At 46.4% G+C, this 16,038-nt stretch overlaps 1 protein-coding gene across 6 annotated transcripts in view; it reads left to right on the plus strand.

Annotated features, from left to right (window-relative positions):
• samd10b (sterile alpha motif domain containing 10b) overlaps window positions 1-16,038 on the plus strand; it is a 51,084-nt gene that overhangs the window by 11,909 nt on the left and 23,137 nt on the right. For 3 of the 6 annotated variants that reach the window (XR_005075852.1, XM_037102789.1, XM_037102793.1), the window contains one exon: window positions 9,958-10,142. Coding sequence is in view for 5 of the 6 variants with exons in the window: in XM_037102789.1 (XP_036958684.1) it covers window positions 9,958-10,142 (185 nt within the window). In the remaining variant the exon portion in view is untranslated. Of the gene's footprint in view, window positions 1-360; window positions 574-1,871; window positions 2,017-8,045; window positions 8,182-9,957; window positions 10,143-16,038 lie in introns of those variants that run through there. The other 3 variants (XM_037102792.1, XM_037102790.1, XM_037102791.1) reach the window with 3 other exon arrangements.

Here is a 16,038-nt window from a genome sequence, read left to right on the forward strand (position 1 = left end):
CAGGCACCGCAGTGTTGTCAATTTTTCTCATAACTCTAGGCAAAGTCAGGGAGAGAATTAGGGGTATTTCCTAAAATGTTGAACGGCACGGTTATGGGAAGGCAACATGGGGAAACAATCAGAGGGAGAGGAGGTGAGAATGAGACTAGAGATGAGACAGTGCGAGTGTGTTTAAAGGATTAAGAGGAGGAGGGGGAGCAGAAAAGGTTCCCCTGGGATCTTTCGGCCCGGACAAGAAGCTCCTGCTGGGACTTTATGTGTATTGATGTGTGTATTTGTCTGCCTGTGTGCACGAGGGGCTACAAAGACCTTTGATTCGCTTCCCCCATTTCATCCCTTACTGCCCGTTTTGTACCAGCTGCCGTCTGATACGTTACCTGACAGCACAGCCTTAGGAGTGAGCGGGAACAAGTGAGTGCGCAGAGGAGGGTAATTGGCGTGTCCGTCTTGCTGTCGGACTGAAAGGCCCGGGCGAAGTGGCAGCGCAGGAGTGGAGCTGATAACATGGCAATTAAGCTTGGGGGAGACAGACCCCCAATCAGCACAGCATGCTGCAGAGACCAGGAGAGACAGGTAGGACCTGCCTGCGTGGCGTGGATACAGGGTTGGGGGAGAATGGACGAGTGCCCCCGGGTGTGAGCTGATTTGTCTCACAAAAAAAAAAAAAAAAGCTCCTGACTGTATTGTTCACACAAACCCTTCCCTCTCCTCGCTATAGACACCTGCAGCTCCTGCTGCTGCTGCTGCAGCTGCTGAGAAAATCCTGTCACATCCCTTTCAAACTCATACTAAGACTGCACACTTTAAAAAGGAAGTCGACTGCTGGCAAAGTTCTGGGGCTTGCATCTTCTGTCGCTCATTGAAATCATGCATAGAGGAAATGGAGGGGAGTTATTTTAATGTCTCTGTTTGATAGTTCTTTGCCCGCGGTGGCGCCTCAATCTTCCTCTCACCTGTCTCAGTGGCATTGCCTGAGCCTCTCTGTGTGTGCCTCCCCCCCCCCACAACCTTTGCATCTTTTACCCACCTTTCTTCTTGCTTTCTCTTCTTCCCCGTCCCTCAGGGGGAGATTAGAGGCAGCCCTTTTGGATCACATCACACAGGAGCGCGAAAAACTTTTTTTCCGGAGCTCCGAGAAGTGTTTCCACCGTAACAGCCACCACCGCTGTTTCTAATCATTCATACCGCATGCGAAAATCTACAAACCGGCTCCCTGTCTGCAATTTCCGTACGCTCTCTATCTACCTCAGCTTCCAACTCATTGGCACATTTCCCTCCTCTCCCTCCCATGTGCCTTTTCTCTGTTTACCTCTCAGCTTCTGTCGAGCATTAACTGTAATCTTTTTTTTTTTCCCCACCAGCTCTCCGCCCATTCTATAAGCCTATTTCCTTCTCTTTTTTCCATCGCTCTTTATTTTCTTTTATCCCCTCATCCTGGGCTCTTTGAGTGGATGCAAGGATGGCGTGGAGCAGATTATCAACTAACTCGCAACGGTCATTTATTCAAGTCATTGTTTGCAAACCCCTCGGTGCTCGATAACCTTTGTGTTTGTTTGCGCGACGGTGTGCGTATACGTGTGCAAATTTTGTGCCATCGACCGGCCGTTAATTTTGCCACGCTGCATTGCTCAGACATTTTTTCCTCTCTAATATGTCACGGAGGACTATGAACGCTGACACACATGCGCAACCAGAGCAGGGTACTTGTGTCGCGGCTTAGGGACGCTCAATAAAGTATTGAGTGCTGAACCCAACCGCATCCCTGTTCTCTCACCAGGCCGCGGCGTGAGTGCACCACATCGATCTGGAGTCCACATGCGACAACCACAATGAACTGTAGTCCCCTCTCATTACAGCTGTGCGAGCATGAGCATGAGTTACTCCCCTCAAGTCAGCAAGTTTGACCTCTGCGGATGGCGTCGATCTTCTTGTATCGTGATGTGAGATCAACGCGGAACTTCTCTATGATCAGCGTGGTGGATCCTTGTCGCACGGCCTTGCAGGCGATCACTGGAGGTATTTGTGTTGTGCTGCTTCTCCAGGATCTTATGCATGACATGTGTTGCTTGTGTAAATTGCTTCTTTGATTCCACTTCAGAAAAGGGAAAAAAAGAGAGATAAGAGATAATGGCAAAATCTGTTTGTCTGATTGCTTGAATCACTTTCGACTTCATTTGCAGACCATCTGGCTCGAAGCTTATAGCTCTCGCTTCAGAACAATCGGCGCAAATTGCACGAGGAAATCAAAGGATTAGACTCCGATAGTGGAACGCGTGCAGACATTATTTTTGTGGTAACCTGCTAAATTCCCTGTTTCCTGCTGTTAATTGAGATTGCGCCTTCATCATGGCAGCTGCGCAAAGCTAATATGCAAACGGAGCGTTTCAGAGCTGTAATATTTTGTACCCAAACATCCGTTAATCCACTCAGACGGATCACTTTGCCACTCAGGGGAGCAGCTGTAAACAAACACTAAATATTTCAAAAGGCAATCTTGTCTAAGCTGAGAAGTTGTGTGCTTCTGTTCATGTCGTTTCCCCACATCATTTTCCGGAGTCGTTCCAGTAGGATACAGGGGAGGACGGTCGTCATGACATGCCCAACTGTGAACAATATGGTTCACAGTTTGAGAGCTGAGAAATAAATGTGTTTTTTTTTTGTTGTTGTTTTTTTTTTTTTTACACAACAGCTAAAACGACTGTAATTCAACACAGAGGAACAGAACATTCTCTCACTGTTACATACTCAAATCCCGAAATTGTGAATCTGCACGCCGAAGATGAAACATTTTGAACGGATGCTGGGTTTGATCAGTTAACGTCTCGCGTTTGACCTTTCGCGGAATCAAATTATTCAACCAATCAGAGCGGTTAGCCTAACCTTTACACCGCTTGCTTGTGGTTGCCGGCGCCGCACTGAGTTTAAAACTGTTTAAACATTCATTAAGTTATGCTCGTCCTGCGTGACCTTTTGATGTAATTTTTCCCAATTTCGGGCTCCGCGCCATCTGACATCTCGATCCACTTAGGTCCTAAACAGGCGCGTTCGGAGGGATTTGTCAGTTTTTTGCCGTGAATGTCAACAGTGAGGTGGGTGTGAGTGGACAGTTTAATTCATTTGATCATGTCACCGGTTAGGGTGGCTTGTCCAATAAAAGTTCAGTATCTCGTAACAAGATCATGCACATGTACACAGATAGCACATGCCCTTAAAGATCCCTGGCACTTCATTAGAAGTTGGTGTGTTGATTACACTGAGCTGGTGTTGCTCTTCTGTGTGTGGATGGGAGCCCAGTGTTAGCGTCAGATGTGCTGAATCACAACATCGGTACAGTGGTTGGTAAATCATTCATTCTCCCGCAGAGGGGAAGTCTCGGTTATCTCACATGATTTCTGTCCCACTGATGGGAAGTTGGACATGCCGCCTGCTTCTGCGCACCAGTCAGGATGTAGCACCACTTGAAAGAAATGGGAATTTGACCCAAAGCTTACTGTCAACCAAATCGGATCAAACCAAACTCGTGAATATCAAATGAATGAGAGCGATACTGGAGTCTGTAATAACCACGGTGATCCAGCCAGGTTAAAAAAAAAGGTCCACCTTCGCGAAATGTTGAAATGCTGGCCTGCAGAAATATACAATGCCAACATTTTGTTCCGACGAATGGGCTTGAATCCCCGGATAACCTGGCACATGTGAAGGCATCCAGTGATCTTGCCAGTTCCCCAGTTTGATCACTGATCATGCCCCCACATCCTGTTACTCGGCCACGTTCCTCTCCTCCCTCCCCATCCTCCCCCTCCCCCCCTTCCCCTCTGACTTTCGCTCTGAATTATCGATTGTCAGCGAGATCTAATCTGTCCTCCCACTGTCATCATATAAGGGGCTCGGCGGTGAAGGGGAGAAAACAACAGATCTCATCTGCTCGTCGCTTCACTCCCCTCCTTCTCCTCTTCCATTTCCTGATGCAATTAATATTAATAGTCTGCTCTGAAGCGTAATTTTCCATCTATTTTCTCCTCTGTGACTCGTCAGTCTGCCGTTTTTTTCTTACGTCTCTCCGTTCCCCACATTTACCGCAGGCTTCATTCCTTCATCCTGTTAAGAGGGCATGACCGAGCCCGACCCTTGTAAAGTATCCCTTTGTCTGTGTCATTCTTCCTTTTCCTCTTCTTGTACGAGGCATGTACTGAGTTTCCTTTGAGCAGGAGTGGACATGACAGCCGGCGGCCTCAGGTGGATGAGTTAGCTGGACTGTGTTTGTGTGTCTGCCTTTCTCCGCGTGTGTGTTCTATCTTAAGTGATCTGTAATTGTATGTTCTTTGACACGGTGATGGATAATCAATAGTTCTGTCTGTCTCTGTGGAAGTGCAGCGGGGGGCCGGAGTGGAGACTGAAAAGTCACCCTGTCCTCAGTGCAGGACCTTGCAGTCCTCTTTTCTCCCTCACACCGCTGCCTTACAGAGTCTTTACAAAAAATGTCACACGGGGAAACCTGACTTTTCACACTTGATTGGCTATTTTCAGGTTTGAAATGAAATTTTGAAAGACCTGGGATATGTATTCACATGTGAATAAGATTTTTTGCATGTGGAAACAAAACATGACAAAGTGAAATCATGTGAAATCTGCTTCGTCACAAGTGAATTCCAAAATGTTCACCTGCGAATGATGAAAAATGATGCTGATGCTTTATCCCAAGGTTTACTAAAAAGTTACATAATGTTGCTGTGACTGCACATTTTCACATGTGGATGACTATAATTATCTACACAACAGGATTACCTTTCCATGTGTACGGGACGCATGTGAGACCAGATCAGAATTTCCACACAGGGAAGAAGGAAGCAAATGTCAACATGGTATCTCAAATGCACCTTTGTTTGTTGTTGTCTGCTTTGTGCTTTCAGGGCGCAGATGCACCTCTACAGTTACTATCAGTGTCATAACAGAAATGTCATCTCCACCTGTGTTTTTAGCCACACCCTGCATTGTGAGCGCTGCATTTTAAATCAAAATTCAACCTTCATCCATACACAGACTCCCTTTGCAGCTTTACCCTGATCCGCCGGCATAAACGAAAGCAGTCAGGGATTATACAGATGTGTGTGGATATGTGACTCCTCGTGCTGGCAATCGTGAGTCACATTCACGTATACATGATCATGCCAGCGCTCGCTGACACACACACACACACACACACACACACACACACACACACACACACACACACACAATCACTCAGCGCAGATTGGCCGTTCCCTCGTTTGTGTCCTGATGAGAGTTGTGTGAGAGGTGTGTTGTTATCTTCAATCAGTCTGTGTCGCGGATGTCCATTGTTTACTCCCATTTCCCTGTCTGCGCGCTCCAGTGATACTGATAGTTTGTGAGAGGTAAACCTCAGCCCCAGCCTCCATGACAGCGTCTCATGTCAGCACGGGTAATAGACTAGCAATGCATCATGGGGAAAAACCCCCGGGGGTTCTTGGGTTTTTTTTTATATTTACTTTTAAAGCTTCAGCCAGAATACTTCTTTTCTCCCCCCTCTGCTTTTTCAAAATGGAGTAATTTCATGGCTCATTCCTGGGGTTAAGGCCGGGCCTGGTGGAGTGGAAGAGTTTGTAAACAGCCCCTCGCTTTACCCCCAACATACTATAGGTGCAACAAATCTGGATCATTGGTGGATGTACTTTACATAGTGTAAGTTGGCAGCATTGGTCTGTTCAGCGCTATATTTAGAACTTCAGGTTTAATGTGTCATGCAGGCATGAAATCACTGCATGATGAAGTTTTCACCCCCTTGCAGATTACAGAGGAATGAGGCTGAGTGTGATTCCCCCCCCCACCCCCACCCTCTCTCTCTCTTTGTCCTCTTTCATATAAAACTTGGACTGTAAATAGATTTTTTTTTTTTTTTATCTTCGAGTTGAATAAGAGGTGCTCAGCAGGGAGGGAGTGGATGCCAATACCATGCTGCTGAACTGCACCAGGGCGCCCTCCCTGCGACGCCTGAAAGGAAGTGGATTAGCCAGACCACTTCCCTTATCCTTCATGCAAGAGGCAAACACACATACACACAAACGTACGGCCTGAAGTTAATGCCAAGGTCACGCAGAAAAATCAAACTTCCGCAAAAAAACCCCACACAGCAAAATAGTCCACTCGGACTAATTTAGATGCGCCGCTTTTGAAGTCAAATGAGTAATGTCCAGTGATGCCACGTTAATCTACCGCGGGATTCGGCTTGGAACGACCTTCCGAGGTGCCGTACCTAACAGCTTAATTACCTTTTCAAAAGGGAATACCGCTGAGATTTAGCCACCACTCTGCACAGCAGATATGCTGCTCAGTCTAGAGGAGGCGATACGAGGTCACACTTCACTGGGCTGATTCTCATTGGCCTGCCCGCCCTCTGCGCACACACACACAAACACCTGTCTCACCCGTTGACCTTCATTTATGGCAGCCAACAGTTCTCGCCCTTTCCTTCCACCTTTTTTTCTCTAGCTATGTGAGGCGCTACATCATCTCAACTCTGCATCATCGTAAAGGAATTCCCACATGTTAAGTCTTGTGAGTTCACAGTCGTACATTTGTCGATATGCATCTCCCGCTCTGCTCAGCCTGGGAGGTGAAGCAACGCCGAGGTCGTGTGTTTGGCTGTGTGTTTGCAGAGGTTCCTCTTCCATCTCCCTGCACTGTATCGCAGAAGACGGTTGTTTTGAGCTGCCGGGGGGAGATAAGGTGCAAGTCTCCCAGACAGCCGAGGTCACATTCAGCTCCTCTTACATCTAACCTTCACTGTATCTCATATGAGAGACGTGCCGGCTCCACGATAGACCAAACTCCAATATTCTCCCGACGATTACGGCTCAACTGAGGCAAGCAGGTTTCCACAGAGTACATTTCATAGCGGGTTACACAGCCACAGGCCAGGAGGTGTCCCAGTAATACACGGTGTTGCTCCATGTGCTCTTGAGCCTGTTCTCCTCCATCGAGCTTCATTAAAAAAACGCCAACGTCTCATGAATCTCCTTTCTCACCTGGGTTAACCAGATGAATGGAACTTCATCAACGGTCGTATCTTCTTATATCCTTTCTGATCACCGACTGTAACTCAGAAGACACGCGTCATGCCTGTCGCTTTTCCCCCTCTGCCTCTCTCCCTCCACCCTTCATCATCCTTTCTCCCACCTCCCGTGACTGGAGGCGATAAAAGTCGGCAGCAAGGGCGGCGAGAGATAATACTACGCCGGTTAGTGACAAATAGGATGGGGGGTTGGGGTTGGCCGTGGTCCAGGCTGATCAAACCTGCGTTGAGACAGACAAGGAAAGGGGACAGATAACCCCCTCCTACTGAGCGGTGAGAGTCGTCTCAGTAAAGGCGGTATTTTCGCAAAGCTTTCTGACTTTAAAAGTAACCAAGCGTGCTCAATGTCACTTCGAAAGAGACGTTCGGAGGTTTGAAGGTATGGATTTTTAATCGCCTTTGGCTGATTCTATATTCTCAGCCGTGTCCTGTGCCAGGAGGTTAAGAAGACCGAGTCCATCGAAGCTTGCGAAATGGGCTCTTTGTCTTGGTTTTATGACTGCTGGAGGTGGCGAGGTCTGGGCCGCGGGTGGCATAGATTGAGACTTCATTGGAAGCGGCATGCCACGACGCTGCGATTCATCTTCGCAGCGAGCTTCATGAGGACGCCTCGGTCTAATAATTGGGATGCTCTGTTTGTATTAGCTCGTGAAATTAAGTTGTTCTGCGGTCTATTAACGCGTCTCCCTGAGCTCTTTTCTCCTTGCTACAGTTTGATCAGTTTGCACGGATCCGGGGCTAATTTACAGCGCGGCGCCTCTCGCTCTCTCTTTCTTGTCGGCCTAGCGCCCGCCTTTTGTGCTTTTCTCTTGTCTCTCTTGGTGAGATTGGCAGGTCTTTAAGGGTTGCAAGGCGCTTAGCTTCCCACGTTTCCTTCCTCCTGTCTCCGCCCCCCCTCTCAGTCTGACTGGCAGTAATTACATCGGGGCTGGGCTCGGTTTGTCCCGGCGACCCCGAAGACCTGACAACCTAGAAAGAGGGGCGAGGGAAACAAGAAAGACACTGCTGCATAAGAAGATTTCCAGAAGCAGCAATGTATAGGGAAGGGGAAAGCGGGAGAGAGGCATACGAGTGGAGAGAAGCAGAAAAAGGTCACACATCACTGATTTCCTGACAGGCCTTTGTTGTTTTTCATCTCGGCACCCTCTTCTTTTTTATTCCTCCATCATGGCTGCGTGAACTCTGCATTCAGCCGCGCTCACTCGAACGGACTCTTCACTCCTCCGACTCCTCTCGAAGGCAGCCAGCTGTAGCTCTAAAATCCGAATACTGAACTACGTGCAGGAAGGCTTGTTGATGGAAGGGAATGGCCTGGTTTTTTATTTGTTTTGTTCATGTTGACCACCTTTTTTTTGACAGCGTACATCAGCGGGTATGGGAAGATGGCGCCCAAAAGGGGGGAAAATAGCAAAGAGACAAATAGATGAACACCTCGAAAAAACGCTTTATGCAACTTCAGGTAGCACATTCAGATGAATCCAATGTTCCCCTGAGGAGGATGGGGAGAAAAATAAATTAAGAAGTCGTTTGTAGGAGATTAATTGAATGCTCTGAGTCTGTTGCAAATGTGACTTTTTCTTATATAAAAGTGATGAATGAAACATTTATTAAGTCTCGTTCTACTTCTCGCTCCATCATCAGTAATTCTGTCTCTCTCTCTCTCTCGATGAGACGTGAAACTGTGGGTTGGAGGGAGAGATCCAGTTAATGTAGGAAATTGGAGAATTCCTTACGTGCACTGCGACACTGCAGCTTGTTAGTAATAGTCGTGATCTCGTCTCTTCTTTTTCGCCGCTGCTCCGCCTCCTCATCAGCATCACAATACGGATTTCAACCCTCTCTGCCCGGTCCAACTTTGTTTCTGGTGTGTTTACAAATAGTTTGGACAAATCCTGCTGCATCTAATGTTTGAATTATATGAATATGATGTGAACACATCAGAGCCTGTACTTTCTTTTTTCGTAAGGAAAGAAGTTGAACCAGTACTTCTACTTATACCTTTATTTCTATCTCTTCCTCTGCTTGAGTTATTAATGTGTGCTCTTTTCCACCTCTGCTTACATGCCTCTTCTGCTATAAAGATACTCTGCTGTGAAAAGCTGAAGTGCCTCTGTCTCCGTTTCGCTTCCTTTCATGCATTCCCTTGACCTTTCCTGCTCCCTTCTACTGTCTCCTTTCCATTCTGTCTGCCTGATGTGCAGTCAAATCCTCTTCCATCATTCGCATTATAGATAAATCGATGCCTGCTTTAGATAAGGGGGGGGGAGTGTTGGCTTTACAAACCAACTCCCACAGATGACCGACCACGGAGTGGTAGCCTGTTCAACTTGACATGAAGTGCAGACGATGCCCCGTGGCTCTCACAGAGCCGGACTCTGACCTCGCATTGACAACTTGTCCTGCTTCGCTGTCTCACAAGCTCGGTCCAGGGAGGGAAGGAGAAGAGGAGAGATGGAGAGAGAGAGAAGAAGAAGAAGAAAAACAAACAAATATTCATGATGGAGGATTTAAATAATCTGGGGCTAATCTAGCAGGAAAGACACAATTCCAAAAAATCGTGTGCCGTCTCTGTGAATATGCACTCACTGTAATTGGAGATCAGCATCTCTGCCCGCCACCGTCACCAAAAACAGCCATCTGTTTGTAGCTGTATGAGAGTCAGTACACAAAGCATGTAATCTAGAGTGAATGCAGCCTGTTAAGCTCTTTGAGGATTATCAATTATTTATTTTGGGTTTTTTTTGTAGTGCTCCTGTTGCTCAATTCATGCACACGTCTCAAACAAAGATGATACAAAGTCATTCTTCTTGTCTCATTCTGGTTTTTTTCTGTCCTCTCCTCTCCTCTCCTCTCCTTCTTCCTCTCAGCGGCGTCCAGCTTCAGCTTCTGCCGCGCCTCCCTGGAGCACACGCTGTCCGCCGAGGAGCTGAGCTACCAGCTGCCACGTCGCGCCGGAGGCAGCAACCTGACCTGGCATGACGGCCGCGGCCAGAAGACAGCGCACACACGCACCGTCAAGCTGCTGCAGCAGCCCGGCACAGAGGGCATCCAGGTATGAGGACGTCCATACAAACAGACCAGAGGCGGTGTGGAGAAGGGTTTTTCCCTGCATGTGAAGGACTTTCAAATGTGTTTCTTTTTTTTCCTCGCCTAGGAAATAAGTCATTCAGTCTGAGAGACACGACTCACAATTGGGCAGGTTAGACCATAAAAAACATGGAAAGAGAAGAAAGCTTCTGAGGCCCAGACCATACTTGGTTTCCCTGCTGTGAAATGCTTTGCGCATAATCTGTCACTGATTTTTTTCAAAGGGAATAAATTCAAGCCACTGGGCAATCACAGCAGCACAGGAACAGAAAACAAGCCTTTATTTTTACCACAATCTATTTTAAGAGTTTCCACTTTAATCACATTTTGCAGTGGCTTGGGGTCAGTTCAGCCAATTCCACATTCGGCTAGTGTTGTATTTTTGTTTTGTTTTTTGTCATTTGAAGGCATAATATCTCCTCAAAATTAACATTTTTGGAGCTTCCTGTATAAAACTAAATAAAACTCAAATCAGTGTTGTTTCATTTGTTATTCCTTCTCATTAGGATATAAAATGATCTCTAACTATAGTGACTGTCTGACTAAGTATAACACAACTTATTTAATGTTGTAACCCAATTTTTGATTAATAGCACAGTTCAGTTTTGTCTTAAATGACATCAAAGTCAAATATTTTGAGTATTTTTAGCAGCTTAGCTGAGAAAACATTATTTCCCTCGAGGGGGGGCTTTGCTGTAATTTAATATCGTCCAGCGCAAATTAACTGGTAAGTCATAAAAGCTTCGTAAATTCAAAGCAGCGTGTCTCTAAGTGTGTCAGAGAAGGAGAGGTGTGATGAAGCATTCCTGACTTAGGTGCGGGGAAAAAAAAGCCAGATAAGGCAGATAATCTGTTATAATCAGAGAGACAAGACAGAACATTTAGTGCATCTGCGTCGGTGCTGCGCGTCTAGCTGACAAATCTCAGCAGTAACAGGAAGTCTAATGGTTTTGTCTTGTACAAACGTTGGCCGGTCCCACCTGAGCCTGTCATGTTAACCACCAGAGAGAGGCTGGTTATGTAATGGAGGAGAGGTGTGAGATGTGTTACCTCATCAACTTGTGACGTAACATCGCTTGCACAACGGAACACACACTGTATTGAAAATAGATTCAGGAATACACGGCTGATTGTGCCTTTTCTGTAAAATAAAAATCCCCCCGTGTTTATCTCCAAAGCTCAGCATAACAGAGCAGACGTGGTTATGTTTTTGTTGAGGAAATGCCTGCTTGGTGGCTCAATGTCTCAGCAGTATAATGTAAGAATGGCAGCCAGAGCATCATTTACAAGCACACATCGCTCTTGTGCAAAATGGGATCCCATCTGTGTAGCACCAGAGAGGTAAAAAAAAAAAAAAAAGGAGGAAAATAAATCTATTTTAAGGCATTCTGCCTGTGTTTGACCTAAAGCAGCATATGACACAACAGCTTCACTTCTACCCACATGAAAGAGAACAGAGAGCCCGGTGGAGGTCATTTGTGTAGTCTCTACCAGGCGTTAAGGAAAGTTGGCTACTGTAGGACTGTAAGATGTACATATGCGCTGCAGGATTGTTCAATAATTCATAAAAGAGTGCCCCCTCAGCTATAAAAGCTATAAAAGGCTTAATAAAAGACAAGTGGGAAGCTGTTTCCATGTGATTACACACAGACTGGATAATTAAACCTCCTCTATACCATGAGAAGTAAGGCTTATCATTTCCTTGTGGCAACAAGCCTCATTATGCATTATTCAACAACTGGGAAAGCGGTCCAGCTCTCTCTGATGTGTTTGTATGTGTGTGTGTGTGTGTGTGCACGCGCATGCACACACAATTTCGCACTGTCCATTTGCATGTCTGTACTTTCAGGAATCAGCATTAATGGGCGTGCATGTGTGTTGGCAGGTTGTGTGGACTGGTGTCTGCGAGCGCCGTACTCTCCGGAGTGCTGATTAGATTATTCTCCATTACACTGGCTCCCTCATTACAGCTGATGTGTGCACAAGCAGTTAAGTGAAACACCGCTCAGCCTCCGTATTTAAGGTGGGACCTGGGGAATGGTCGTTATCTGTTTAAGAAAAGCTAATAAAATACATTATGCGCCACTATTCAAACTCCCGTACGCACACACACAAATATGAGGATGCAGACCAGACAGTCGGTGGAGACGAGAGAGAGAGAGTGATAGTGACAGCAGGGAGGACATCAACCTGAGATATATACTGGTGTTCATGTGTGTGAAAACACGGCCGTCATTGTCAGAGACATCCCCCGCGTGTTTTATTTAGCAGTTTATTTGACAGGGACGTTCATCTGAATATAATGCAACTGGTGCAATGCTTATAGTCTTTCTAGCTATGGCTTATTTGCAGATCTTGTCCCCGGTTAGGCTTTTAAGGAATAAAACACCATTCTGATCAAGTACAGAGACGCATAAATGGACGCAGATGTACCTGTTTGATCAGTACATGCACTATTTGTAGGGGCAGGTGTAGCTCAGAAGGTAGAGCTGGTAGTTCAGTAATCAGAAGGTCGCTGGGTTGATTCCTCAGATCCCCCCTTCAAAGTATCTTTGAGCAAATTGCTCCTGATGAGCAGGTCGGCACCTTGACAAACCAACCAAACAACAGACACAAGCAACAAAAAATGACTGCCATGGTGGAGGTAATAAGGCTGATTGCTGCAAAAGTGGGTGTTGAAAATGGTGCTTGAATCAAGTGAATTTGTTCTGTAAATGGGCAAAATGATGCCACCGGCAGCCACCGACTTTATAACAGCCAACTAAATGATTTGTTAAAATAAAGGTTATATACTCATTTGTGTTGCTACACTGCTGCAGGTGGACCTGTATCGCTAATGGGATTTTTCCAAATAATGACTCATTGTGTACTTGGCGCACCCTCTGTGCTATCCCTGAATTGGCTGTTGTTTGGGTAGCCAGATGGGGTGAGGGGAGGGGGCTGCGGTCGGCTCATTTCGCTGTCTGACACACAGATTGCGGGTGAACCTTTAGATGAGACTGGGGAATAGGTGAAATAACAGAGACGCAATTTAGAAGGCAACAGCGGCGACTGTGCCTTCTTTCCCGACATCAGAACCAAGACTGTTACAGGAAGTGAGGCCCTTATTTCTCTAATTTGCCATGCTGGGTGGGCGAATGAGAAAGAGCAGTCTGTGATTATTTTTCCCTACTCATTACAGAACACAGCGGCTGACCTTTTCAGCTGACACCGTCGTGAAGCCGTGAGGCGAGCAGAGAAAAACACACAAATACACAACACAGAGCCTTGTAACTTGGACCACTCCCTCAACTCCATATGATTCGCTTTAGGTTTTTAAGGTGGTTGTCCCTGTTTGGGCTCTTTATTTCAGCCACCAAAATGGATCATGGAATCCTTTATAAGTTACTCTTGTCAACTTTCTGCTTTGGTAGTTGAATGATGCCATTAAGTTAACAAACTCTCCCAAATGTGCACTAACATCAACAAGGTGTCACATAATGTAGTGTACATGATATCCAGACTGATATATCTGAAGGACTTTTGGATAGATTGCCTTGAAACTATACACAGGCATTCGTGGTCCCCAGAGGATGAGACCTCCGATCTGTGATGATTCGTGATTTTTCCACTATGAGGCTATCAGCAAGTCAAAATGTTGAAATATCTAAACGTCTCCTGAAAGCATTGGCCCAACCTTTTGTTCAGAAGTTCACGGTGCCCAGAGGATGATCCCTACTGACTGTTGTGATGCCCTGACTTTTCCTGCAGTGCCTTTATGATGAGGATATATGAGGGTTTTGAGTGAAATTTTAGCGCTGTCGTTATTATCGTGTTATTATGCTGACATTAGCATTCGCTCAACGTAGTGGTGCAAGTAGGACCTTCTCGGAAGGAAAGGGTGCAAGTTGCATGATGCCACTTCTAGAGATGAGGTAAAGTGGGTGGCTGGGCATAAATAGTATCTGACTTGTAAACTAGCGGCCATGGTTTACATCAGAGAGCATTGGTTTTCTTGTTGGTTTCTTCTAATGTCTTTCAAAATACTAAGATCTGTGTTTACACTATGTAAACTTTTAGTCTTGAAATCAAGAGTGTTGCGGTCTGTGTGGTTTCTCACACTACACGACTGATCTGCAACAACGGGTCACACATTACACGATCACACAGGCGAGACTTGACATTGGAGTGATACAGCCCCAGTAGTCCAATTCGTGTGCTGATTTGCAGCGGGAACACAAGGACGGCAACACAAAAATACACAAGGGAGAAAAATATAAGAATATGGGTGACAGAATGAATTAGTTTGTGTGGGCAGCAAGGATTATTTTTGCAAGATCTTTGAGTCTTTGAGCAGTTCATTCATTGTGATCGTAGCACGTGGGAGTCAGTGGTGATATGCCTCTGATCGTGGGCTTTTCGATGGCGATCTCAAAAAAACCTTGTGCAAATATTTTCATTTGCCTGAACTTTTCAAACTTTAATCTTAATTAAACATTTTTGGACTGTCTGTCGTAACTGAAGGTAATGAAAAAACTGCATGTTTTCCTCGGAAGCATAATCTCGGTAGCAGACGGCCGTGCTGGTGCAGTGATGATGCAGTGAAGAACAGAGGTTGGAAAGGCACAGCAGAGTGAAAAAAACAAGAGAACTGCTGGGCTGCGAGGCAGAAATGCTTTAGCCTGTATCGTCCTTGTCCCGCCACTTAGCGATGCCTCGCTCTGTCCGAGACACATGTTTGATTCAAGCTACATAGAAAGCTTCCCATCTGGCCCCTTTGTCCTCCCACTGAAAGTCTGCTCACATGTCTCACGTGAGTGCAAGACATTAACAAACTCCTGGGTCCCGAGGAAAGCCAGAGTTGAACCATGCCAGCTCGGGCCAACACACTTATCTACACACTTTTGCATAGGAGGAGTCAAGTAGACGCTCAGAAAAGAGACATTTTCAGAATTACAATGACACACATGTACGCACAAGGCCATACGGAGCATTCGGAAGACACAAGAGGGCTAAGTGAGGTTACAGACGCTGCAGGGGACAAGGGGGGAGGATTCTGTATTTTGCAGAGCGGAGGGTTAGGGATGAGAGGTACAATGAAATGAGAGGAGAGGCGGAGAGGTGTGAAGAAGATATAAAGGATCATGTGTCAGGATCTGTCAGGGTCTCTGGGATGGGGGGGGGGGACAGATTGAAGATCTGACTCTACGATGACAGAAGATGGATGGGTACAGTAGATGGAGAGATAGACGGAGAGAGCTGGTGAGGTGAGACAGCGGAGCACACAGAGAAGACAGAGGAGGGGTGTTTAGTATCCTGTGGAGAAAATAAAGTGACAGCGAGAAAAGATGCAGAGAGGGAAAGGCAGGTGCGAGGCAGAGTACATGACGTGCAGATTATAAAACACAGATTCACTCACTCACTCACTTACTCACACACACACGTTCGGATTTCAGACCGCTAATTGGCGCGGCATCATTGATCAATCGCAAGCGGGGTGTGAATGTACAGAGACAGAGGCGGGCACTGGAGGGGGGAGAGAGGCATTATTGGTCACGAGGAGTGAATTTTAAGGATTCCCCACGCTCTCCTGACTTTTGGCTAATCCCCCGCCTCAGAAACACAGAGAGGCAGGGCACGCACACACACTCACAAAAACAGACGGAGACGGAGAGGGCAACACAGGCACTTCTGTAGACGAAAAGCAGCTCGGTGCACAGAAGTCGAGGAAGAAGAACAATCGAAGGGAGGAAACAAGAAAAGGGAGGACGGGGAGGGAGGAGGGATAGTGTCAGGCAGCCAGAGGATAAAATTTATGAGGAGCAAGTCGGGAGCGGGGGGGGTGAGAGACATGATAGAACAAAGTAAGCAGGGAAGGACAA

The sequence above is a fragment of the Acanthopagrus latus genome, chromosome 7 (genome assembly GCF_904848185.1).
Source record: "Acanthopagrus latus isolate v.2019 chromosome 7, fAcaLat1.1, whole genome shotgun sequence".
Lineage (NCBI taxonomy): Eukaryota > Metazoa > Chordata > Actinopteri > Spariformes > Sparidae > Acanthopagrus > Acanthopagrus latus.